Genomic DNA, 24,556 nt, shown 5'->3' with positions numbered 1-24,556 from the left:
TAAACATAGCTATAAAATAGTGTTTAGTGGTATCCATGTGTAATTTGCAAAAATTTAAGTTGCTCAGGTACAGATAAATAAAAGTTGTTTTAGATCTGTGAGTTATATTGAAAGTAAGAATTTTTTGTTGATCAAGCAGTACAAAGCGGAGTGAGTTCAGTATTTCCCATAAGCACAGCATTAGAGAGGACACTACCAGTGACCTTGGAGAGGACTGTTAGCCATTGGTATCTTTCAGCATGGATTTTATATAGTTTATTTCACGAAGGAGAAAAAGGGGGCTTTGTTATGGTGAAAGTAAATCCAAGACACACGCCCAGTTTTATTTTGTTTGCCCTGCATGTAGTAGGTCCCAGCAGCTCAGATAGTTTCCTGTGTAGGAGTAATTAATCCTCTCTTTTCTATAGAATCTACTTTCAGATGAAAGACTCTGTCAGAGTGAAGCACTTTATGCCTTTTTGAGCCCTTCTCCTGACTACCTCAAGGCTATTGATGTGCAGGGGAAAAAAAACACTTTTTCATTATCCTCATTTTTGGAAAAACTTCCTCGTGACTTCTTCTCCCATCAGGAGGTAAGTGATCCAAAGGCCGTACCACTTTTGTAACATACGTAAACAGGGATCTTTCTGAAGGCTGTGTGAAGTAACAGGTATTTGTTGTAAGTATTTGTGTTACTACTAGAACAGCAGTTAGTGCTGTCATATTTGGAGGCACCTGCTTGTTCTCCCCTGTAAGTCATTTGGAAGAATTCAGATACAGTATTAATAATGCGGTGAGTAAATGAAGTGTGAATGGGAAGTTCTGCAGGAGTCAGTCCCTGGGGTTGGAAGCAGAGTGAGGACAGTGTTATAAAGGTGCTGGACCAATATTGAAGGCTCAGGAGAGGAGGCTGTGTTTGGGTGATCGTCTGTCAGTCATTGGACCAAACCAGAAGGTTTCCATAGTGTTCTAAGTGAAGATGAAGTAGAGATTCATGCTCAGGAGTTTAAACTTTACTCTCAGGACATGGAGAGCCATAGAATATTTTGAAGCAAGATGAACCTGGCAGCAATATGTATGAGTAAAGATATGAATAGAAAGAGACTAGATACCCTCTTTGTTTTTGTTTCTTGCTTCCTTTTCTGGATACCCTCTTTGTTTTTGTTTCTTGCTTCCTTTTCTATTACTACAACTAAATACCTGACACCCAGAGTTAAAGGAAGAAAGATTTATTTAGCCCACACTTTGTAGAGTTTTCAGTCCATAGTCGGCTGACTCTAAAGCAAAGTGGTGTGACAGAGGGGCATCACAGAGAAGAAACAGTCCATGGTATGGCAAGGCAGGCAAGGTTGCAAGCAACAGCAGCAGCAGAATCAGCAGCAGGACTGCTTTCCCACTCTTCCTTTATATTCCATCCAGGCTGTAAGCCTGTTGATTGATGCCACCCATACCCAGGGTGGGGCTTCCATTATCCACCCCCTTAATTCCAGCATCACACCCTTAATCCACATTCACATACCCTAGTCCAGCCACCTATGACCACATGAGCCTTTGGGGGGACATCTAGATGCAAACTATAACGGTCTAGCTATTTAGTCCAGGCTGGCCTTGAACTCACCAGCTAGCCCATGCTGGCCTTGAACTTGCCACAGTTGTCCTGCCTCATGGGATTCACATACAGCTCAGTCACTCTTTGAGATTACTTTGTAAAAGTGTCAGTAGCTTCCTCTTAGACCTCATCTTCTTCACCCTCTTTGAAGCATTTGATATTGTTGGATTTTTGTGAAGGTGTGAATTTTTCAGGAACTCTTATCTCAGAATTCTCTCCAGTCTTTTCCTGTACTCACATGATGGTACCCCAAGTCCTGTCATTAGCCTACTGCTTGCTCACACAACTCCAGCATCATCTTCAATGCAGACATTAAAATGAACTTCCTCGGTTGTCCTTCCACCTGATGTTTGAACCTCACTGATAGCACCACATCTCACCTTGTAAAAACAGCTGTCTGTATCTGCATTGTTCTCCCTTGGTTACTATCAACTGCCAGAAGTCTGGGTGTACATTGCTAACCTGCTGCTGCCTGACATACAAGAAATTTTGAACTGAAACTTGCAGACTTGTAGATCAGGAAATAAGACCAGTTGACATATAAAGTAAAAAGCTCGAGCTTCATAGTAGCACTTTAAAAATAATTAAACTACAATGTGCATTTTTTAAAGCAGCAAATTTTAAATCATTTAAGTTAAAAGCTTTACTATTAAAACTCAAAAAAAAATTTTTCTTTTTTGGTCGAACTCAGGACCTCGCACTTGCCAGACAAAAGATATTTTACAGTTTTAAGAAAACTATTTTATTCCATTTTTTTAATTGATACAGGAATGGAGGTTTTTAAAACTAGCTTATTTTAAACCTTGAATAAGGCTTTAAAATTAAGCTTTTCGCTGATATTTAGTGCATTTTGTTCTCTCTGTTGAAAGTGGGTAGATTTCTGCATAGGAGTGAAAGGGTAAAGCTAAACTATGAGCAAATCATTTGGAATTTACATTTGAAGAAGGAAAACATGTCTGCAATTTTCTTGGGTAAGTGATCTGCTTCCTGTGACTTTATTATCCCCAGGAAGAGCCAGAAGAGGACAGTGACCTGTCAGATTATGGCGATGATGTGGATGGGAGGAAAGATGCCTTGGCTGAACCATGTTTCATGTTGATTGGGGAGATTTTTGAACTTCGAGGAAGTAAGCCTCTTTGTTATTATTTAGTAGTATTCACTGGTTAAGTGGGACTTATACAATGTCTCTGTATGCCTGAAGTGCATCAGATATGTATTTATATTCACATATTGGTTCATTTAAGAGTTATTTTAAGGGCCAGCCATATACAGTGTTAGGTTCTGATAACACAGCCTTGAGATACATAGCATCTTCATACACATCTCTGTACAGTGTATTCTTCAGAGTACAGAAAGATAGAATACTTTGAATTTCTTTTCATGGGACTCAGCATAGCTTCATTCCCTATGGCCAGTTATACAAAAATTACTTTGCATAGCAGGGGGAAAACCCTATTGTTCAAGGTATGATTTTGATGCCAATTTAGTACTGTGGCTAGGAATTCAGGAAAGTCTCAGCTGTATTTTTCCACCACCTTTAGGGCAGTGGTTATCAGTGGAGGAGAGGAGGGAAGATTTGGTGGTATCCAGAGACATTTTGGTTGTTAGAACTTGCAGGCGAGAATACTGCTGGCAGCTAGTGGGTAGAGACAGGGATGCTGCTGTACATCCCGCAGTGTGCAGGACAGTCTCCACAGCAGCGATTGCTTCGCACAGTGACAGTGGGTGGCCGAGAACCCTGTCTTAGTATCTCCTAAAGGAGATGGACGTAGAAGAAACAATAGTAAAATGGGGAGCCAAATACTACTTTCTCTAAGAGCTACACAAGTACCTGTCCTCTAATGTCCCTTTCAAAATATATGTGTTCTACTTTCTGTAAGTGTAGAGTAAAAGGGCAGATATATATATATATATATATATATATATATATATATATATATATATAAAAGGAAGTTCATTTTTAGCATGCTTTCAATAACAAAAGCTAGAGCTAAGATACATTTTAAGCTGGGGATAGTTAAATTTCAAATATATATTTAAAATATATGTCATTGAGATACTAAAAATTCTTTCAGATAGAAAATCTGTAGCCTGTCTATAGTTTAGACATTTAAGGTATACATTGATGCTTAACTTACCTAAGTAGAGATAGAAAAAAAAAAACAGTATTCCACCTGAAGAGTGGCTGTTCCTCAGTGAAATCTGGCCAGTGGAGTCATGAATCCTCGTAGCTTTGTACGTTGGTAAGAAGAACAAGGACACCCATTTTTTAATTTTTGTTGGTATATTTGCTTTGATAGATATAAAGATAATTGGGATGTAGTAGATGTGTCAGAGCCAATCAGCCACAGAGGGCTCAAAATGCTACTTCTTTATTTTTGTGAGAGATGGTCTTACAAGGTATTCCAGTCTGCCCTTGAACTCACTATAGCCCAGACTGGCCTTGAACTAGTATTATTATTGATCCTTCTGGCTTCCCTAATGCTCAGATTATAGGCATGTGCCACCACACCCAGTGGAAAATACTGTCTTTGCAGTATGCATGACCTCCTTCAAGTACTGCTCAGAAACATTTGGTTTTGCTAGTGACATTTCAGAGGGGAATAAATAGAAAATCCTTTATAATGAGATGTGGTATGTTTGCCGTCAGAACAATCCTCGTACTGCTGCAGCTGCTTCTGTGACTTTGAAAAATGAGGCTTTGGAAGGAGTCTTGGCTGTGTTTTGTTGTGGTGTGGGTTGGGCTGGAGTAAGGGGCTATCAGCGATGGGAGAGAATCTATAGCAAAATCAGTTTGGGTTCCTGCTCTAGGTCTGTATATAAGAAGGAACCAGTAATGCAGCCTTTTTTATAACCACCCAGCTGGGTTAGGCATTTGCGCTAGAGTTGCACTTGTCCTTAGACTCTCTGGGTATGAGTTGCCTCTTTTCTGCCCTAGGAAAACAGAGTGAAGTTGTCCTCACCGACAGACACACTCATCCCCACATGAATGCCAGTTTGAAATGAGCAAATCTACCTACTTGGCAGCATTCCAACAATTTCCATCAAAAAGTTTAAGGCTGGGGGTTTAGCTCAGCGGCAGAGTGCCTGCCTAGCAAGTGCAAGGTCGTGAGTTCGATTCCTGGTACCAGAAGAAAACACAACAAAACAAAACAAAAAAAAAGTTTAAGGCTGGGGGTTTAGCTCAGCGGCAGAGTGCCTGCCTAGCAAGTGCAAGGTCGTGAGTTCGATTCCTGGTACCAGAAGAAAAACAAAAAAACAAACAAAACAAAACAAAAAAAAAGTTTAAGGCAATATTGAGGCATGATTCTGAATCCAAGACTTGACTTTTAGCTGAAGGACTAATACTACTTTAACTGGACCTTTATATTTATTTAAAAAAATTACAAATGACTTTAGAATGTTTTAGTCTAGTACTGGGTCTCTGTTGATTGTTGATCTTTCCTTAGGTGTGTGCCTTCATGGGAAAACAGTTGTGAATGTGCTTCTTGTAGGTTTTCTTGCTGGGTGCAGGAGACCTGAGCTCTTGGCTCTTTCATATCCAACTGAATTTCTTATATGAATTTTTTATTTCCTCATGTGGCAGTAGCCAAACATTTCAGGGACTGGACATGAAAATATAAATGAAAAATTTTGTTTATATTTAATTTGTCACAGCATTTTTCTCTTCCCTGGTTTATGTTCAAAGTCTATGCCTATAAAATGTGTCTCAAATAATATTAAAGTTTAGATCTGTAGGACCTTTCACACACAAAAACATCCTCAGAGGAAAAATAAATAAAAAGGCACACATGAATTCTGTCATTTTCCCAATGAAAAAGCCAAGGTTCGGAGAAAGGTTTATGCCTGGCTACTCTAGGTAGTGGCTTAGCAGATTGTAGAATTCAATCCAACTCAGCATCCTGGCTCTTCACAGTTCACCTTTCTTCCCCCAAGCACATAAAATATAAAGAAGTACAGGGTGTTGCCCAAACTAGTATTCAAATGAAAGCAGTTAGAACCTTCACTTCATTCATATTTCACAATATTTGTCACTATCTGACTTCAGATGCTTCTCCTTCAGAGCCATGTTTTAGGAAACTAGGTTTAGCAAGCCAGGCAGAAATCTAAAGTAAGAATTACACTATCAGCTAGTGGAAAACAGGCACGTTGTTGCTAGCCTGGGAATATGGCAAGTAAAATATTACTGCCATTTGCAAGCTTAGCCATTCTTCTAGGCATTGAAAGCCACAAAAAAACCTCTTTGGTTTCGTCTCATCAGTTGCTTAGTAAAAAATGAAAGCTTAGTCAGAATAGTTTTCTTGACATTAGCTAACCTAGACCCAAATTCTGCAGAAATCATTAGCCTCTAATTGATGTTGGGACTCAGACTGAATTAAGTAATAAAATTTTATGTTTTGTACAGTATGAAAAAGTCATAATTATTACATTCTGATATAATTTTTTCCTTAATTTATATTTCAGTGTTTAAGTGGGTGAGAAGAACATTAATTGCTCTTGTTCAGGTCACTTTTGGAAGAACCATCAACAAGTGAGTTGTATGAAATTAATATTTGAATCTGCCCTACAGTACAGTACCCTATGGTACAGTAGCCAATAATTTAACTTTCATATCTTTGTCTTTTTTTTCTGCTATGATTTTATAAGGAAGCAGACTTCTAAATTTCTCCTACAGAAATCTGTGGTGTGTTAGATGAGAAGCTTGAGCTTCTTCCAGCATTCCGGCTGACAAGGGTCAGAAGGTTGTGTTCTGTAAAGTTCTCTTTTGAGCACGATGACTAGTTGAGAGTATTTGGTATAGTGTTTTTGTGCTACATAATGGGAATTGGACTAAGGTTTGTACTCTGAGGATGAAAGTGGGATGAGCTTCACATGGCAAGTATAGTAAGTCCCCAACTTACAAATGAATTCCATTCCAGGAAAACGTTCATAAGTCAGATTTGTTCATAATCTGACAAAGTGAGTCTTACACAGTACACTTGTGGTGCTTATACACTATACATGTTAAAGTTTCCAGCTTTAATGTTCATAAGTTGGGGATTTACTGTATTTACTTGGAGGGAAGTAAAGTACAAAGCATAAATGAACTTCTAAAATTTGAGGCAGCATTAAAATGTTCATCCTTTGTGTTAGTTAATATCTTAGTATATATGAGAATCTGTCATACAGCATTTATACAAGCTATTTGTAGATTCTAAACCATGTATTACCCATATATACAACATTATGCAGTATATCTTTTATTCCTCATAAAAAGTGATTCACATTTAGGCTGTTCATTTATGAAACACCTTGTCTGTTATTGAAAACTCATAGTCAATTAATATTAGTTTCTAAGAAATAATTGGAACTTTAACTATAAAATGCAGTAAATAGAAGGTAAATCAAAGTTATTTAGATAGTTTCAGTCCTGAAAGAGGTTTCAGAGAGTAGACTAGCTTCTCAGTTTTTCAGGGAGGAAAGAGAACCAAAGAAATCACGTGACTCACTTGGTCAGCAAACCCACCTGGCCTCTTGGCCTCTTGGCCCGTTGTTGCTCACTCAGCCGTGTCTCATGCTGTATCTGTGCTTGGAACTGGGAACTGCTGTTGTCAGTGTCTCTTAAATACTAACCCTGTTTTTGAAATTCTTCAGGAGATAAGTATTATGACTTCCTGCACGATAGAAACAAGACACCTTCTAGAAATAAGAAATCACCTTTTTAAAAAATAAGTTTTAAGATGAAATTATCAGACTTTTCCAAGAGAAAGATATACTTAGTGTTAAGTATTTGTAAAGGTCAATATGATATGATAGTTTTATAATAGAAAGCTTACGAATTTTTATAGGAAACATAAAGAAAATTTTTTGTTTGTAAACAAAAATTTTATCTCTTTTATATCTAATTTTTTTTTAAAAAGTTTTAGTTCTGCTGAGACTTTTCACTTGACTTAGTATCGTGGGCTTCTGGCTTTTTGTTTTCAGAAAAAAATGTTTTTTTAAAAAACTAGTTTCAGTATAAAGCAAACCTTAGTTTTAATAGTACTGACAAGCCATGAGATTTCCAAAATGGCCTCATTTTTCTCAGTACTTAAGACTTGCTAATTTATTTTCCAGTTTCAGCAAATGTGCTGAGACTTTTCTTGTTCCTTTTTATGATACTGACTCTTAATTACAAAATAAGCAGCTGTGGTTTGCAAGTGGTGGATACATTTGGCAGTTGTTTTTATGGGGACAGAAGGAGACATCTTGTAGAAAATTTCCAGGCTGTTCATTTCAGTAGGCTTTTTATCAGGTGGAAAATTATGAAGCACCTGGTACTTGCTATTTTTGCCTTTAGCAGATGACAATTCATCATAAAATTAAGTAGCAATACATTGTAGGCTTTGTATAGCAAGTGCAGTCTCATTTACTGCAATTACTTCAAAAATGTCCTACAGGTTTTGACTAATAGAGCTAAATTGGTAGCAAACACTGAGGTGATGACCTTTGGTAAGAATCATCTAACTTCAGATTATAAGGTAATATTTCTTTATTTCTTCATGGAATGCCAGTGATTAGCCCAAAGCAAGATTACAGAAGGAAAACATCTTGTTGGCATGATCATGATAGATATTTTTCTAAAAGAAAAAAGTAGGCAGGTTCTCTATGAAAGCAGATGTTCAACTAAGTTAATAAGATTAGGTTATTCGGTCCAGATTTGAATTTCACAGTTCTAAGCAATACAAAAATTTTCTTGGGCTGGGGATTTAACTCAGTGGCACAGCGCCTGCCCGGCAAGCGTGAGGTCGTGAGTTCGATTTCCGGTACCGGAAAAAAAAACCCCCCCCAAAAAAAATTCGTAGGGGATGTACCTTACATATAAGAGTGTAGACATTCAGGAGTGTCTGATTATTAGTATGTTTTAAACAACTTACTGTAGATTCTATTTCTGGAACTTTTATATCATCTCTTTAAAAATATGATTGAGAAGATTCTTAAAGAGCTTTTTGATTTATGACTATTCATGAACCAAGTTTGAAATTTCATGTCTTTCTGACACTAATAGTCTAAGATAATTTTTTCCCCCTTTTTAAGAGACTTCCTCCTCCCAAAGTCACATTCTTCTGGGTTCTGTGAACTTTTGTCTCTGACAGCAGAACACCTTATAACTGGTTAAAATTCAACTATCAGAATAGGGTTTTGTGAAAGACCTGGGTAACCAGATAAAAAGCATTTGTGCATAAATGTACACTTGCCAGTTTTCATTCCCATAGCAATGTGAAATAGGCTGGATATCTTTCTCCTTGCCTCTGGGCATGTGGAATATTTCTTCTGGGTCAGAGTATTGTACCCAGCATCATCTGCCTTAACAACCCTAAGCAACAGATGGTGAACAAGTTCATTTCTCCTTTGGGAGTTCAGGGGCTCTAGGACATTTTCCAGATCACTTTTAACATGCTTCATGGAGAAATTAGTGTACTAAGTACTGTATATAGTTAATGTAGTTGCAAGCTTCAAATCTTGTCCATACAGATTGGAAAGTACCACAGGGCAAATATAAATTCAGAGACATTGGTGCCAATGAAAATGTGACCTCCAAGAAAAATGGTTATCTAGTGTCACCAAAATAAAAAAGAACTTTAATAGCCAGAGTTTAAAACTCCATTTCCTACTTTGTTTATCAGACATGTAGATCAGGCTGTATCTTAGCCTATCCCTTTATGAATACCTTTTGAGAATAAAATATAAAAGCTTAAAAACCTCATCCAGGAAATTTCTTTTCTCTTAAAAGACAAATCCGGGACACAGTGAATTGGATTTTCAGTGAACAAATGCTAGTGTACTACATTAATGTTTTCCGAGATGCTTTCTGGCCAAATGGGAAATTGGCACCACCAACTAGAATCAGAAGCAAAGCTCAAAGTCAAGAAACAAAACAGAGAGCGCAGCAAAAACTACTTGAAAACATTCCAGGTGAGGCCCCAGGGTTTTACCGAGATAAATAGGGTATTAAAATGTTTTTCATTTATATTTATCAAAAACTTTAATTTTTTAAAAGTCACACTTTTCTTTTAAGCCATTTCTTATCACTTGCTAAAATGTTACACAGAATCTTAGTAAGAACTTTTAACTAGGAAAGTATTTTACAGCAAATATATTTTGTGCTTTAGAGATAGCCTAAAGTATGTTGTAAAATGTTAGTAATATGGTAAAAACATTAATTGTTAAAACCAGCAGTAGCAATATATTGAGAATATAGTTTCTATAAATGTCTCATATTGGGAAATTCTGAAAAACATTTCTCTTTTTAAACATTTGTCCATTCATGGCCATTTATGTTCCTTATGCCTCTGCTCAGTGCCTTTATTTTCTGTGTATGTGTCATGTAATGACCCTCTCACTGATTATGTATTTTGTCAGTGTCAACATAGAATAAAAACTTAAAATTTCAGGGCTGAGGCTGTGTCTCAGTAGTAAAGCACTTGCCTAGTGTGTGCAAGTTCTTGGATTTGATACCCAGCAAGACAAAAATGAAAAACGTATTTTTTCAGATACACTTCAGAGCCTTCTTGGACAGCAAAATGCCCGCCATGGTATAATAAAAATATTCAAGGCACTGCAAGAAACAAGAGCCAATAAGCATCTGTTATATGTGAGTAAATTAAAGCCTCCTCCCAAAGGATGAACTCTTTCTTGGATTTTCTATTGCTTTTCACATATTGCAGGAAATGTTAATGCTTTATATTCATAATCACTCATTACTTAAAACTCTGAACCTGTTTTCACTGCTTCATTTTGTCCATTTGGTTAAAAAGAAAAAATGTATGCATACATACACCCACTCATGAATGTAGCAGTCTCATTCCTGGATGCCAGTTGCCTTTCTTGACTTCTCATGCAACATTTCTGCACAATTGTTTGATGTTTGTGACAGAGCAAACTTTTCCCATCTTTCTGATTATAGTATGGTTTAATGTGGTTAATAGACTATGATAAATGGCTTATATAATATTCCCGTAGTTACTTTAGTGAGAATAATCTCAGAACTAAAATTAGACTTTTCTTTTAGACATACTTATTTTCACACTCTTGGATTGGGGGGAAACCACAGCTTTCTGTTTTTTTTTCCTTTACTTCTGTCTTGGTGCAGGTGCTGATGGAACTGCTGCTAATTGAGCTGTGTCCTGAGCTGAGAACTCATTTAGATCAACTGAAAGCTGGTCACCTTTGAGCTGCACAAATAAACCACCAGAGAAATGTCTGTGTCATAATAGACATGAAACATTTTCCTCTTTTCCACAGAGGGCTTGACTGAGAACCGTACTGATTTTTATTTTAGTTATATCCCTCTAGTTTTATGTCAAATAAGCAGAATTGAGGGGAGGGTGATTTGATGCTATCATAGGCAACAGGGAAAGAACTTCTGTTCATTGATTTTTATTTAAATAATATAAATACTTTAAAGTTCAACATACTGATAGAAAAAAAAATGTTAATATGTGCTAAGAACCTAGAAAATATTTTAAATATTTATGAAAACAGTTTTGTTTTAAAATGAAGAACTATGAATCTTGTACAGTAATTTCTTCCCTGATGACTCGGAACATTCCTATATTATTTCTTGTGTATTGAAGAACATTGTTGTGCAATGCTTTGTGTAAAGTTATTGTGAAAATTTTATTCTCTTTATTTTTACCAAAGATTTCCCATAGTTTGAAGCATTTGAAGCAATAAAATATAAAAATGAATCACAGTGGTCCTGTGATGTTTAAGATGCTTAAAAAAAACCAACACTTGGGCCATTCAAATAGCTATGTGTCTTTTTCTTTGGCAGAAAAACACTGTCCACTTAAGTAATTCTATAAGGAAGTAAAAAGTTTGCTGCCTTTCACCAGACACAAAATAAACACCTGAAATATATTACTATTTTAGTGCGCGAAAAGAGCCAAATTAGTGCTTGGAGGCATTAGATATGAGCTAAACCTTGAAAGAATGACACAAGGAAACAGAAAGAAGAGGAAAATTATTTCAGGGAGCTTAAAGACTTCAGGGAGCATCAAGTCATATAGCGTACAAGGGGCATTAGGAGAGGTCCAGTGTACAGAATTCTTGTTGTTGTTATTGATAGTGGGGCTATGAACAAGGCATTCAGTCAGTTTTCTGGGCTTTCTCATCTGTTAATGCAGTGATAAAATACCTTCCCCATTCTGGTCCCTAGAAATAGTGGGGAAAAAAAAAAAAAGTTAAAAGGTGAAAATTCAGTTTGATTCCATAAAAGAAAAATACTAAATATATTAAAATATAAAGGAGATTATTTTATTGATAGCTCATACCTGCCAGGTTCTTGGTAAGAAACAAGTTGTGAAAGGTAAATGATTAAAACTTAGTATGCCAAATTTTGTCTTTGAGATTCTTCTAAATTACAGCTCTTTGACTATAACTAGTTATTTGACACTTAAACCAAAGCTGGTTATTTATATGCATTAGAATTATCCTTTAAAGGGCTACTGAAAAGACCTTGTGAAGGTCTTTTGAGTTGCCAAGCCCAAAGAACTCATCATAACACAGTTAGGGAAAATGTCTCTCTCAGCATAATTCTATGCTATTATTTGAACTGCAGTTGTTAAGTTTATACTGCAAATGACAAAAGTATTCTGGCTTCTCAATATTTCTTTATAATAAATTTTCACTTTTTCTTGAGGTAACAGCCATATTAAATCTTACAGAAGTTTGAAATTTTTTTAAAGACTAACAATCTGGAAGCTTCAACTCACTTGAATTAAAGATTACCTCCACTGGGGCTGGGGATTTAGCTCAGCGGCAAAAGCACCTGCCTGGCAAGCGCAAGTCGTGAGTTCGGTTCCCGGTACCGGAGAAAAACCAAAGAAGAAAAAAAAAAAAAACAGATTACCTCCACTCACAGATCAAGGTTTACACTGCTGTCTGCAGATGGTAGAAGTGTACAGGTGCCAGATTATCAGCTTTACAGTATAACTGCAGTAAATAAATTTTAAATTCTGTGTTGGGATCATAGGCATACCATATTACCACATATTAAATTCCTGATTAGGATTTCTGAGAACTGTATTTTATTGATTCTTTATTGTTTTTACTCTACTGAGGACTGAATCCAGGGTCTCCTCCATGCTAGGCAAGCGCTCTCCCACTGAGCTACATCGCTGGCCCTGAGATCAAGTTATGAAGGTCTAGTGATACAAGCAAGCCAGAACATAAAACAGAGCAAGTAATCTTCTGCTGTAGAGCAGCTCTAGTGAGTCACCTGCATATTACTGTCATACCTTGGTACTTGACTACTTTGAAACTTGTTGAATTTAGTACTCAAGACCTTTTGACAAAAACATTTTGTGCCAGTATTCACTGGTTTAGTACTCTACACACAAGCTAGAGTGTGTCAGTGTGGATTGAATTGCCTCATGACTTCCTGCCCTTCTCAGCCAAAACTGTTTGTTTGGTACTCATTCTTGGTGCTTGTCTTGCCTCCTGGATCCAGTCACCCATGTGTAACTGGTTTTAAAAAATTCACAAAATTAAATACAGGTACTACTCTATTTTCCTACTACTAAGAAAAGACCCTGTTTAAATCCACACACAAAAAAGGATATCGCGATTTATGAACAAAAGCTGTATCAGCTTAATATGTTTACCAAAAAAAGGACACTTAGGTTTTAAGACATCACCTTCATTTGCTTCATAAATGTGCACTCGTTACACCTAACACCCAACTGCCCAGCTTGAAGTATTTTCTTAAATCCACTTTTTTAAAAAGTTTATAGTGAATATTAGAATCTTTCAGCTTTAACAACTTGAAAAGTAGAACTGCTACATTTTATCAAAAATGTTATTTGACACTTCTGATTCTTTAAATTTCTTTGACCTGTGTTTAATTTTGTGAATTTTTTAAAAAAAAAATTTATTTGTTTTAAAATTTTTATTTGTTTTTGTTTTGGTCTTTTTGAGATAGGGTTTCACTGTGTGGTTCAGGCTGGCTTTGCACTCACAGCGATCCTCCTGCTTTAGCCTCCCAAATGCTGGGATTACAGGCATAAACCACCATACCTAGTTCTCAAACATTGAATTCTGATGACTCTTCAGTGTCAAGGCTAAAGAAAGCATACAGGCTGAAATCTAAGTCTCAGGAGCTTTGGTTACAGGTGCGCACCAACATGTCTGACCTTTCATTTTTCTTAGTACATGTTTTGAGTATAGTATGATTGTATTCATCACGGAGAGTTGGTGTGGGTACGTAACACATCTTACTTCTTTTTATGTCCCCTTCTCCCGCCCTTCCATTTCTTGGACCCCCTTTCCCATTTGCAAAAGATCTTATCTCCTATTTCCTCTTCAAATGTTTAAATGACTGAAGGAAAAATTTAGAACTAACAGTGTGTTATTCAAAATTCACAAAACTAGCTGGGTATGGTGGTTCATGCCTGTAATCCCAGCACTTGGGAGGCTGAGGCAGGAGGATCACTGCAAGTTCAAGGCCAGCCTGAACTACACAGTGAGGCCCTATCTCATCAAAACAAAACAAAAAATTCACAAGACTAAAGGTTATAGCTTTTACACCTTGAGCCTTAATAAACTAGAAGTGCTAAATCTTATGTTTAAGAAATGAAAATGATACTCGCATTTTGAATGGTTTCAAATTTAATCGAGTCTAGGCGCTGAATAGGCCAGGAAGGGGATCTCTGAGGACTCTTTAGCAATCTGATCCTGTGACTAGGTTTCAGATTGTAAAATTTACAGTACACAAATGACAGTAACATATCATCTATTAAATACCCAGGTTAATGTAACTTGGAACAGACAGTAAAAGTCAGATGCTATAAAAATACTCACATTATATAGTGTTAGGATTCATGATCTTTGTTGAAATGCAATGTGATCTAAATTTTCTGATGAATAACCAAAGAGTGAAGTTCATTTGCCAGTGCAGGATTCAATTTGCAAGCCTTAAAAATCAAAGAGAGTTAGTTATTTAGATACATTCTAATTGTCTAGGTCTTTTTCCTTTTATCTGTTTTTAAGACTAGTACAGTACAGTGAATTTCAGGAAAATTTCTTAAGATACTTTTCTGATTTCCTACAAGAAATAAGGAAATTTCAAATTTAACCTATGCAAAATAGATCATACATTATTATTTAAAAGAGGTGAAATTTTATCTGAACCAAGAGAAAGGGTATTTAAACACTAATGGTACCATTATATGTTATGAATTATTTAGGTAAAATGGAAAGCATTAATATTTGGCCTTACTTGTTGTTCATCTCATACATGAATAGCATCTATAATTTAATTTAGAATATATAGTTTTGTTCTGCCTACAGTAGTAATAAGATGCATAACTTCTTGGAAGTCAGGAATATGAGTTGTATCTTCTTCAAACTCACCTTTTGCAGAAATTTCTCTTTGGTACCCAGGACAGTTGGTCACTAGGTACAGCATTTGCTTGGTTGCTTCTAGTGGCCGGAAGTTACTAACGTAGAAAATTTTTGTTTCCCAAAGTTTTATTGGAACATTCTTCCTTATTTTAAACTAAGGCTCCCCTCCATGCACTTTAGAATCATTGAGAGGTTCTAGGAAAACATATAATATGTAGAAACCCTAAGTATAGTAGCTGGCAAAGTCACCCAGCCTGCAGTAGCAGGGCTGAGACCAGGCATGGATCTCATGACCTTAGGTCTGTGGATGACCATGCTGTTGTCCTCCCTTTTCCCATAACCCACCATTGTTATCCCTAACTGTGCTCCCTCACCCCCAGTTCCTGTTCTATAGGACACTATTTGTTCTGTAACTATCAGTCTGTCACTGTCGGGACCTCCCTTTTTTTCTCTTGTTCTAAATGAAGCATTCTCTATTTTTCTTCTTATGCCTCACATGACATGATTATTCCAGACCCTTCACTCATTTATTGCCTCGTTTTTCTCCATTTTATCAGTATTCCATAATATGCAGTTGCCAAATTAGAGGCTATATTCTAGAGTCATCTTATTAGGACAATAATGGTACTATTGCCTCCTATTATATGGAAAATAGTTCCAACACTGCGATCTGTTTTGTTGCTTTTTCAAGACATATAACAACCTTTCAGGATATTTTATACCCAGAGTTTTGTGTGCTAGTATTTAGAATTCTAAGAGTAGTATTAAAATTGACTGTAGAGATTGGTATAATTTAGAAAGTATTTAGAATATTTTTAAAGTTAACAGAGATGACTTCGCTCATTTTTCCTATCAACAGAACAGTGTGGCAGTGAATATCCCAAAGGTCATTGTATTTGGTTTTGTACTGTGTTCCTGTATTTATGTAATGATTTTGGTACTTGGGAAGTTTTAATTTCAAACACAGTACCTAAATTTGCGTGCACTTTAGGGTCCCCTGGGGAGCTTCAGCACATATGCATGCTTGCGTCCCACTCTTAGGGTCTGTGATTTCATTCTTCTAAAATCAAGCCTAGGCTGTGGAATTCCCAGGTGGTTTTAGTACACAGGCCAGTTTAGGACTCACTGCTGTAATACCAGATCCAGGCACAATCCTCAGAAATAATTATTCCTTGCTTTGTTCCCCTGGCTCAAGCTGAACAATTTGTGTGCTATAAGAATTGCTTTATACATTTTATTACCATATATTTCTAATGTGGACTCGACTCATGTATAGTTTTTTGGGTTTTCTTTCTTATAATTACTATTCATAATGCTCCTCCAACGCCATGCACTGGCCTTTTAAATTTTTCTTATTGGTGGTGTTCTTGTTTTGTTTTGCTGTAGTGGGAAATGAACCCAAGATCTTTGCATTGAGCTACATCCCTTTTCAAAATTTTTTACTTTGATTGATTGATTGATTGATTGATTTTGAGATAGGTAGTCCCTAGTAGTCCAGCCTGGTCTTGAACTTGTAGTGATCCTCCTACCTCAGCCTCCCAAGTGCTGGCATTACAGGAGTGTGCCCCCACACTCCAGTATTTTTTACTTTAAAACAGGGTGTCAGTAAGGTGCCCAGGCTGGGCTTGAAATTGCAATCCTCTTGCCTTAGCCTCCCAGAGTGCTGGGATTACAGGTGTGTGCCACAGTGACCAGTGTAGAGTTGCTTTCTTTTAGATGAGAAATCTGTTTGGGATCTAAATAAAGTTACCACATGGGCATGAAAATGTGCTGGGCATGGTGGCACATGCCTGTGATCCCAGCACTCAGGAGGCTGAGGCAGGAGGATCTTGCAATTCTGATACCAGCCTGGGCTTCAAAGTGAGTTCAAGGCCAGCCTGAACTGCATAGTGAGACCCTGTCTCACAAGAAAAAAAAGAAAAGGTAACAATTACTTGAAATCATGTATATTCCTCCAAAGTATAATACATTAAACTTTTAAAAAATTATATTTCATTAAGATACTAGAATGAAGATACAGGTACACATTTTTTTTTTCTACGTGAAAGACAGGAACTTTTGGCTTGAAGGTCTTGGTGCTAGGCCTTAGGTTATAGATGGCTATAGATTTGAAGACTAATTTCCATCAAAATAGGACTTTTTGTCATCTGAATGTAATTACGCTAATAAGTTATCAGAATTGTCTGCAAACAATCTGCATCCCCAACAGCCTCTTTGTAGACAGGTTATCTGCTCAGTAATTAAGAAAAAACAATAATCCATGAAGTTCAAGCTTCCGAGTGAAAGCCTAGCAATTTCTGTTTGGATGAATTTCTACTTTACTCTAAAGCTTACTTTAGAATAATAGTGTTTAGCTGTTGCTTCGTCTTTTGTGATGCCCAGGCCAAGCTGAAGACACCGTGCATAGTAGAAGGACGCCATGGCTATGCCTCTGTTGACGAACTCTGGAAGACAGTCCGTGACCTGGGCTATCATGGGGATATCATGAACCTCATCATAGTCAGCCATCCTGATAGAACATCAAATTGTGAAATAGAAGACATCAGTTGGGGTTTACATTTTTACAAAATGATGTGTTTAGAAATTATCCTTCTGCTCAAAGTGCTATGTCTTTATCCCTTTGAAAACCAAGTTTTATATTGTGTGTGAAGGGTTCAGGGAACAAAATCTGCTAATACTAGAGGAAGATGAAGAGGTTACTTGACAGCTTCCCTATGATCCTACCTATCAGGCTTAATAACCATTACACAACACACAACAAATGGTATTTTTCTTGTAATATTAGTATTTTATCATCATTTTGTGGACTTAAACTGAATGAGGAAAGTAGAATTTATATTTCTTTGGATCAAATATTGAAACATTAACTTTATAGTCAACATAGAATTAGAAAACATGAAAAACTAGCACATCTATCTTCTTTAAAAATAAGCAATAAAAAAAAGCTATCTTTTCTAACCTAGACACAAACATGGAGAATTACGTGAAATGAGATTTGCTAACTCTGTGTTGACCACGTTAGGGAGAGTAGGCATGTGGAAAACAGTGCGCAGTCCCAAAGATTTTAAAGAACTATTTAAGTCTTAGTTTTAACCAGGATCGGCACTTGGTTGGGAATGCTGAAATCCCCCTTGACGCGGCCTGCTGAGGCGGGGGAACAGCTCCTCCTTGCCTTCATCCTCTCAGGTGCTGCCCTCCCCATGCCAGGAGAAGGGACCAGTGTGACTTGCCTAGTGTGAGGACAAATAACAACAAAGTATGTGGAGCCTGTGGACTCAGAAAAGTTTGCATATATTTTAAAAGAAGATAAGTGTCAATCTTTTTATTTTATAGCCATCAAACTATATTTCCATTGTGTAGTATAGAATATATATATATAGATAGATATGATATAGGCAGAAACTGAGGCTGAATAGATGTTTCTGATATGTCAGTGTATGTTAAATGTTTTATATATGTTTTTTATAATCCTATAAAATATTTTCTTGGAAAAAAGTAATTGATGTTTTTAAAAGGAAACTTTTTTGTGAGGGGATGGGGATCTCACTATGTAGTTTGGGCTGGCCTTGAACTTCCTAAGTACTGCAGGCAGACCTCAAACTCGTGGTAATCCTCCTACCACAGCCTCCCAAGTGCTGGGATTACAGGTGTGTGCCACCACACCTGGCTTTAAAAAGGAAACTTGCTTCAGCTAATAGCACTGAAATTATAAAGGTTAACAGCATAGGGTTGTACCATCCAGTGTGGTAGTTAGTAGTCATATGTGGCCGTTCAAGTTCCAAAGTTTAGTTCTAAGTTACATTAGACTCACAGTTAGTGTTCAGTGGCCACCATTCTCAACATCTCCAGAAAGTTTCATCAGACAGATCTGGCACAGAATACCTAGTAGTTGTAAATACTTTCATCCAGCTTATTTAAATCTTACTGATGTAGCTTGTGTCCCCGGCAAAATTCAGGTGTTGCTGGTGTGACAGAATTAAGAGGTGGGTCCTTGGAGATGTGATTGGGTCATAGGGCTGCTCCTCAGTGGGTGAGACTAAACCCTCACCCCTGATTTCAGCTCCTTTCCCTTAGCACTCTGACTTGTGAGGACACAGTGTTCCTCCCCTTGCAGGGATGCAGCCCTCGCCAGCCAACTGAACCTGGACTTCCCAGTCTACAGAACTGTGAGACACAAGTTTCTATTCATGACCTAATCTGTGGTGTTCGGTTATAGCAATACAAAATGGACTAGGAAGTCACCTTTTGGAAAACGTAACACACTTTGTAAAGAACTTCATCTTGTAGTAATACTCCACGAGATTCCCTTGTGCGTAGATGTTCCCGCGCTCTGCAGCTTCCCTTAGGCACTGCAGGGCAGCTTCAGTATCCTGGCGGATGCCTTGTCCATAAAAGTACATGAGGCCAAGCGCACCCTGGGACTCCAGATTCCCATTGCCACATGCTTCTGAATGCCAATAAAATGCCTAACAAAGAGCAGAACTGCATCATTTTATTATTCACAAATGAAATTACAAAGGAATATTGGAAAGAAAAAGCTCTCATTATAAGATAGGGCTGGGGATTTAGCTCAGCGCACAGTGCCTGCCTGGGAAGCGCAAGGTCGTGAGTTTGATTTCCGGTACCGGAAAAAAAAAAAAATGACATAACAGGAATTGCCAGGAAATAGTTCCAGCCCCAAATGTATCTCACACTGCACTGCATACATAAGTGAGAGTGCCCAGGTGGGTCCCGTGTCTACCCACTTGCTGGTGAGGTCACAGGTAAGAGAGTTGGGGAGAGGAGGACCAGCTTTCCTAAGTTTCGGGCTTCTCTAACTCTCCAAAGTAAGGGTGAGAAGGTGCAGCAGGGGGAAGAAGAGCTGCTGATACTGAGGAAGAAGAAATGCGGGCTCTGGGGGACCCCAGACGGCGGCTGCCAAGATCAGAGACGCCAGGATGAGAGGTGTAGGTAGGTTAAGCGCAGTAACAACGTTCAGCTGTGGTAAGTCTGAACACGTTTTACAAATTACTTCCAATTTCAGTTATTGGGAATCATCTTAATTATCATCTGCCTTTTATAATTTGCCATTAACTCCTCTCACAATTCCTTCTTGCTGTAGTTTTGAAAAATGTTCCAATCACTAGATTATATTTCAGTGAAAATCTTAAATAGATTTGACTTTTAAATAATTCTTGGTATGTTTCACTCATTAGTATCATATACTCCTAAAATCAAAGGTAATATTAATTATTCATACTTAAAAAGAATTGGGGCTTAACTTCAGGACTATCCCTTTTGTTTCTGCATTCTGTATAATCCCTTGTATGTATAATCTTTTACTGTATGCAAAATATTCTCATTATCTCTGGTGTCTTTTGGGAGAGGTAGGGAAGGTAGTATTTATTGATAAGTAAAAGGTGTTTAATGAGCTAAACTACAAACTTTACACTTTTATGGAAATATAAAAGATACTCAAAAGTCTATATTTACTCCCCACCACTGTCTTCTAAAAAAATAGTGAAATATTAATTTAGATATTCTGAGCACTGAAAAGAAAAAGAGCAGTGTTACCTTTTCTAACTCTTTGGGTTCTTTTGTTGAATAATACAGTCCTAAGATACTCTGAGCCTTCACACTAGCTTTGGGGTTGCCATTGTCTGCAGCAAAAAGCCACAATCTAAAAGAGAAAGCAGGGCAACGTATTCTTTGTTTCAGCATTTCAATAGAACAAAATTTTGTTTTCAGGTAAGGTTACCTTTCAGCTTCCTCTTCTGACCGTTTAACACCTTTTCCTTCGTAATAAGCTCTTCCAAGGTTAAAGGCAGCAGCAAATTTTAAATGTCTTGCTTTGGGGCAGGGAGAATCAAGAATTCTCTTCATATAGTCCACTCCTTTTTCCTTCCACAAAGGAAAAGAACAAACAAAAACACCTTAAGTTCTATCCAAATTGAATGTCTTTGTTCTAATAATGTACCATATTTATCTTCTGACATGAATACATAATATCACATCATGAATCTATACTTAAGGGCTATGATTGTTCTGGATTCCTCTAAGTAAACATAAGGAGGGAAAAATTAATAAAAGTACATTTGCTGACCAGGCATCTCTAGGAGGAGCTCCGAGGTAGGAAGATGTTCATTTTATAGCTTCCAGAATTGCACTGAGAATACAGTCCAAACTCGAGGTCATTGTTTCCCAAATACAGTTGAGGTCTGCCTGTCTCACTCCTTGACTGTACTCCCACTATACTATCCTTTCTATTCCTCAGGCCTTAGAACTAGCTATCTGTTCTGCTTACATGATTATCTTTGACTTACCCAAGCTCCTTCTTGCTGCTCCGTTCGTAGTTCATCATATCCTCAAAGTAACCTTCTCAATCGGCAGCAAGAGACCTTTCCAGTCTAACGTGGCCTTTTTAGCCACTTTCTTATATCATCCCATTTCATATTCTTCACAGCTCCTGTTCTTATCTGATGCCATCTAATTCATTATCTTTCCTCTAACAATAGCTTTGTCGCTGCACTGCAGTCTCTAGTGCTTAGAAAAGTTCTAGGCTCACATCAAGTCCTCAAGAAAGATTTGTTAGAAGAATGAATGGCCAATCATTCTGGAACAGTGCATGTGCCTCTGAAGGATGTGACATGGGGAAGACAGAATGGAAAAAGACTAGTAGCTTATCGGTGACATACTGGTTCATATGCTCAACTTGGCTGAAGAGGATGCCAGACAAGGAGAAAATGGAGAGCAAAGGAGTAGACTAAAAGGCCAAAGCCCTTGTTTGTTACTGCAGTGAGGAAACAAAGAGACCTAGAAGACTAAGGATGTGGCCATATGGCACGGGAGTTTTAAATTTTTTATGTGGAATAGGTCAGGTAGTAATAGTTTAGGCGATGGCCACGCACTAACAGCTGAGATGGAGTGAAGGCTAGAGATACTGGAAGTGCACTGGGTATGTAAAGGAGCTCTAAGTCCTCAGGGACACTGAAGTCAGATGGAATGTTGGACAGACATGAGGGAAGCTAATCTCAGAGCTGAAGCCTTCAGATTAGAATCCATACTAACCACAGCTTAAGCTACCACTATTTTCCCAGGAAATTTCAACATGTGTTTATGTGCACTTCTTTTAAATACCTTTAATGAGCCATTTACACTTTCTGCTGTATCACTTGTTATAAGTAAAGGACATATGTACTCCCTTTTAACAGAGAAATTTACCTTTAACCAAGAAAATTACATTTGTTTGGTGGGCACATTGATTATAAATTTTTAAAATTTTTACATTTTATATTTTCCAGCATATAGGAAAGTGGAAAGAATACATAAATATTTTTGCAACTACTATATTGATTCTCAGCAGTAGTATTTTGCTGTATTTGCTTCATCTACATTTTTATCTAACCTGTTAAGCTACCAATAAATATGTAACTATCAGAAAATTTCACCCCTTAATATTTCAGGATCCCATACAAAGATGATCTTCTTCTGCATAAGCAGTATACTACAATCCCTTCTAATAAAGTCAATCTTTTACTTCTTGGGAAGTAACATTTTTAAAGATTTGTTTCCACAACTTCAATTGGTGTTGCACTGTGATTTGTCCTTCAGTCCTTTCATGTTTGACTAATGAAATGTTTTCATAACTTTTTGAGATACAGTTTATGTGCCACTACTCCTGTAACATTCCTATTGTACTTTTTCCTTGTCAGGCCTTGAAATTTAAGAATTTCTTTATTACTTTATTTTTGTGTAGCAAATACTTTTCTTTGGTTCCAAATATTTTTTTGAGGGGGGCACTTATTAGTTGCTTGATAAATTTAAATGGTGGATTCCTTTGGCTTTTTGTAAATTCTTTATGGTCGAATTGTGGATATTTAAAAGGACATAGCTGTGAATGTTATTTTACCAGTATTATAATTTTGTAAGCACTTATTTCTAAATTTTATGCTAAATAATTCTACAACGTATGGTGGTTTAGTCTTGATACTATATTTTTTTAATCTTAAAGAGAAAAAAGATAAACGTAACAGAGAAACTGAGTTTCAAAACAGATTAGTAGGACAGTTACAACAGCTGATACATTGCATACTGTTGTCTTCCCAGTAGTTATTCAGAGTACAAGATATAGGTATGGTATCTTGTCCAAACAGTATTAGCACAAAAACTTTCTTTTCAATGAACTAAGAGAAACTATCTGTAGTCTTGATACTATTTAAATGTAACCAGGAGATCACTGAGTTTGCACAAGTAAGTATAAAACCAATACTTTAATATGATTTTCACTCTAGAGAGAAACTTGGAAATTTCATTGGAACTGTGTCTAGGAAAAGAACATGTTATGGCATTAACTTCCAGAAGAAATATGTACCTCCTGCATAATTTCTTAGTCTTCCTTTACTTACCTAATTCCCAATTCATTTTAACAGTCAACCAACTAATCTCTCATCATAGATATACTAATAAATAACAAAGAAACAAGTAGCATGGTCATAGAGTATCTGAAAAAGTTTTGAGACATTTAAAAATATTTTTTAAAAGGCACATTGGGTTTTATAATAACATTGGTCTAAACACAATATACTCTTAAAATGTAGCAGATCAAGAAAGTCAACTGGATAAAATAATTACAACACTTTCAGTCTTAACTGAATTTGCAAGCAATATTATTTAATATACCAAAACATCTGGAGAGTATGAATCATTTGAGACAAATTTTTTGCAAGATATTTACATTAATGAGTGAATTAATAAACCTAATCTTGTAGCCTTCAACTATTCATCTTATTTAAAATGTGTTCTAGAATAACTTTTGATACTATTCTCTAAAAGCTCCTTTACTATTTGAAAATAATAAAAGTTTCTATCAATTTGTATTTCTGACTTTAATTATTTCTTTATTTTTAAAGCTGGGAATGCAAACCAAGACCATGCTAAGCAATCACTTTCTACGAAACTATATTCTCAACCTCTGATTAATGATTTAGTACATGTCATATGATATAGTGGTCAGAGACATTAGGTGGCCCCTGTTTTAAAGAACATGGTCAGAAGAATGCTTAATTCATATTGAGATTGCTATTTTAACCTAGTCTCATATATGACTTTGAGGTGGCTAGCTGCCTACTGGTAGCCAGCACAATTGATTAGTAACTGGTGGCTATTAATACTTTTCTACAATTATATCAGTCAACACATTGAAATGGCTAGGGATTCCTCCAGGACTGGAGGTCCCATTTGACCCAGCTATTCCACTGCTGGGTATCTTCCCAGAAGAATTAAAAACATAATACTACAGCGCTATATGTGCACCCATGTTTATAGCAGCAGAATTTGTAATAGCTACATCTTGGAAACAATACAAATGCCCATCAACCGAGGAATGGATAAAAAAGATGTGGTCTTTTTATACAGTGGAGTACTACTCAGCCGTAAATAACCAGCCATAAAGAAGGATCAACTGGAAACTTTTATAGGTTAATGGATACAACTTGAGACCATACTGATAAGTGAAATACACCAGATGCACATGTGTAAACATTGTATAGTCTCCCTAGTGTGAGAAGCTGAAAGAGTAAATAAGACATAAAATGTACAATAGATATTGTAAAATTGGAAGAAACT

At 36.8% G+C, this 24,556-nt stretch overlaps 2 protein-coding genes across 7 annotated transcripts in view; one reads left to right on the top strand and one right to left on the bottom strand.

The window, feature by feature from the left end:
• The window catches only part of Snx25 (sorting nexin 25), a 108,956-nt gene extending 97,658 nt beyond the window's left edge, over positions 1 to 11,298 (top strand). For all 3 annotated transcript variants that reach the window (XM_013512965.1, XM_005373470.2, XM_013512963.1), the window contains 6 exons: positions 408 to 572; positions 2,597 to 2,714; positions 6,053 to 6,119; positions 9,342 to 9,523; positions 10,102 to 10,202; positions 10,701 to 11,298. In XM_013512965.1, coding sequence (XP_013368419.1) covers positions 408 to 572; positions 2,597 to 2,714; positions 6,053 to 6,119; positions 9,342 to 9,523; positions 10,102 to 10,202; positions 10,701 to 10,781 — 714 coding nt within the window. In that variant the 3' untranslated portion in view covers positions 10,782 to 11,298. The remainder of the gene's footprint in view (positions 1 to 407; positions 573 to 2,596; positions 2,715 to 6,052; positions 6,120 to 9,341; positions 9,524 to 10,101; positions 10,203 to 10,700) is intronic.
• Positions 11,299 to 11,556: 258 nt separating this feature from the next.
• Positions 11,557 to 24,556, bottom strand: part of Lrp2bp (LRP2 binding protein) — a 20,049-nt gene continuing 7,049 nt past the window's right edge. For 3 of the 4 annotated variants that reach the window (XM_005373468.2, XM_005373467.2, XM_005373466.2), the window contains exons 5-10: positions 20,691 to 20,833; positions 20,507 to 20,612; positions 19,196 to 19,419; positions 17,288 to 17,462; positions 14,411 to 14,523; positions 11,557 to 11,764 (exon numbers count right to left, since the gene is read on the bottom strand). In XM_005373468.2, coding sequence (XP_005373525.1) covers positions 14,458 to 14,523; positions 17,288 to 17,462; positions 19,196 to 19,419; positions 20,507 to 20,612; positions 20,691 to 20,833 — 714 coding nt within the window. In that variant the 3' untranslated portion in view covers positions 11,557 to 11,764; positions 14,411 to 14,457. Of the gene's footprint in view, positions 11,765 to 12,461; positions 12,545 to 14,410; positions 14,524 to 17,287; positions 17,463 to 19,195; positions 19,420 to 20,506; positions 20,613 to 20,690; positions 20,834 to 24,556 lie in introns of all 4 variants that reach the window. The other variant, XR_001233531.1, reaches the window with a different exon arrangement.

The sequence above is a fragment of the Chinchilla lanigera genome, unplaced genomic scaffold (genome assembly GCF_000276665.1).
Source record: "Chinchilla lanigera isolate Chin_1 unplaced genomic scaffold, ChiLan1.0 scaffold00002, whole genome shotgun sequence".
In the NCBI taxonomy this organism is placed as follows: domain Eukaryota; kingdom Metazoa; phylum Chordata; class Mammalia; order Rodentia; family Chinchillidae; genus Chinchilla; species Chinchilla lanigera.
Note: the sequence above shows the minus strand (reverse complement) of the source record. Positions and strands in the feature narration are given on the sequence as shown.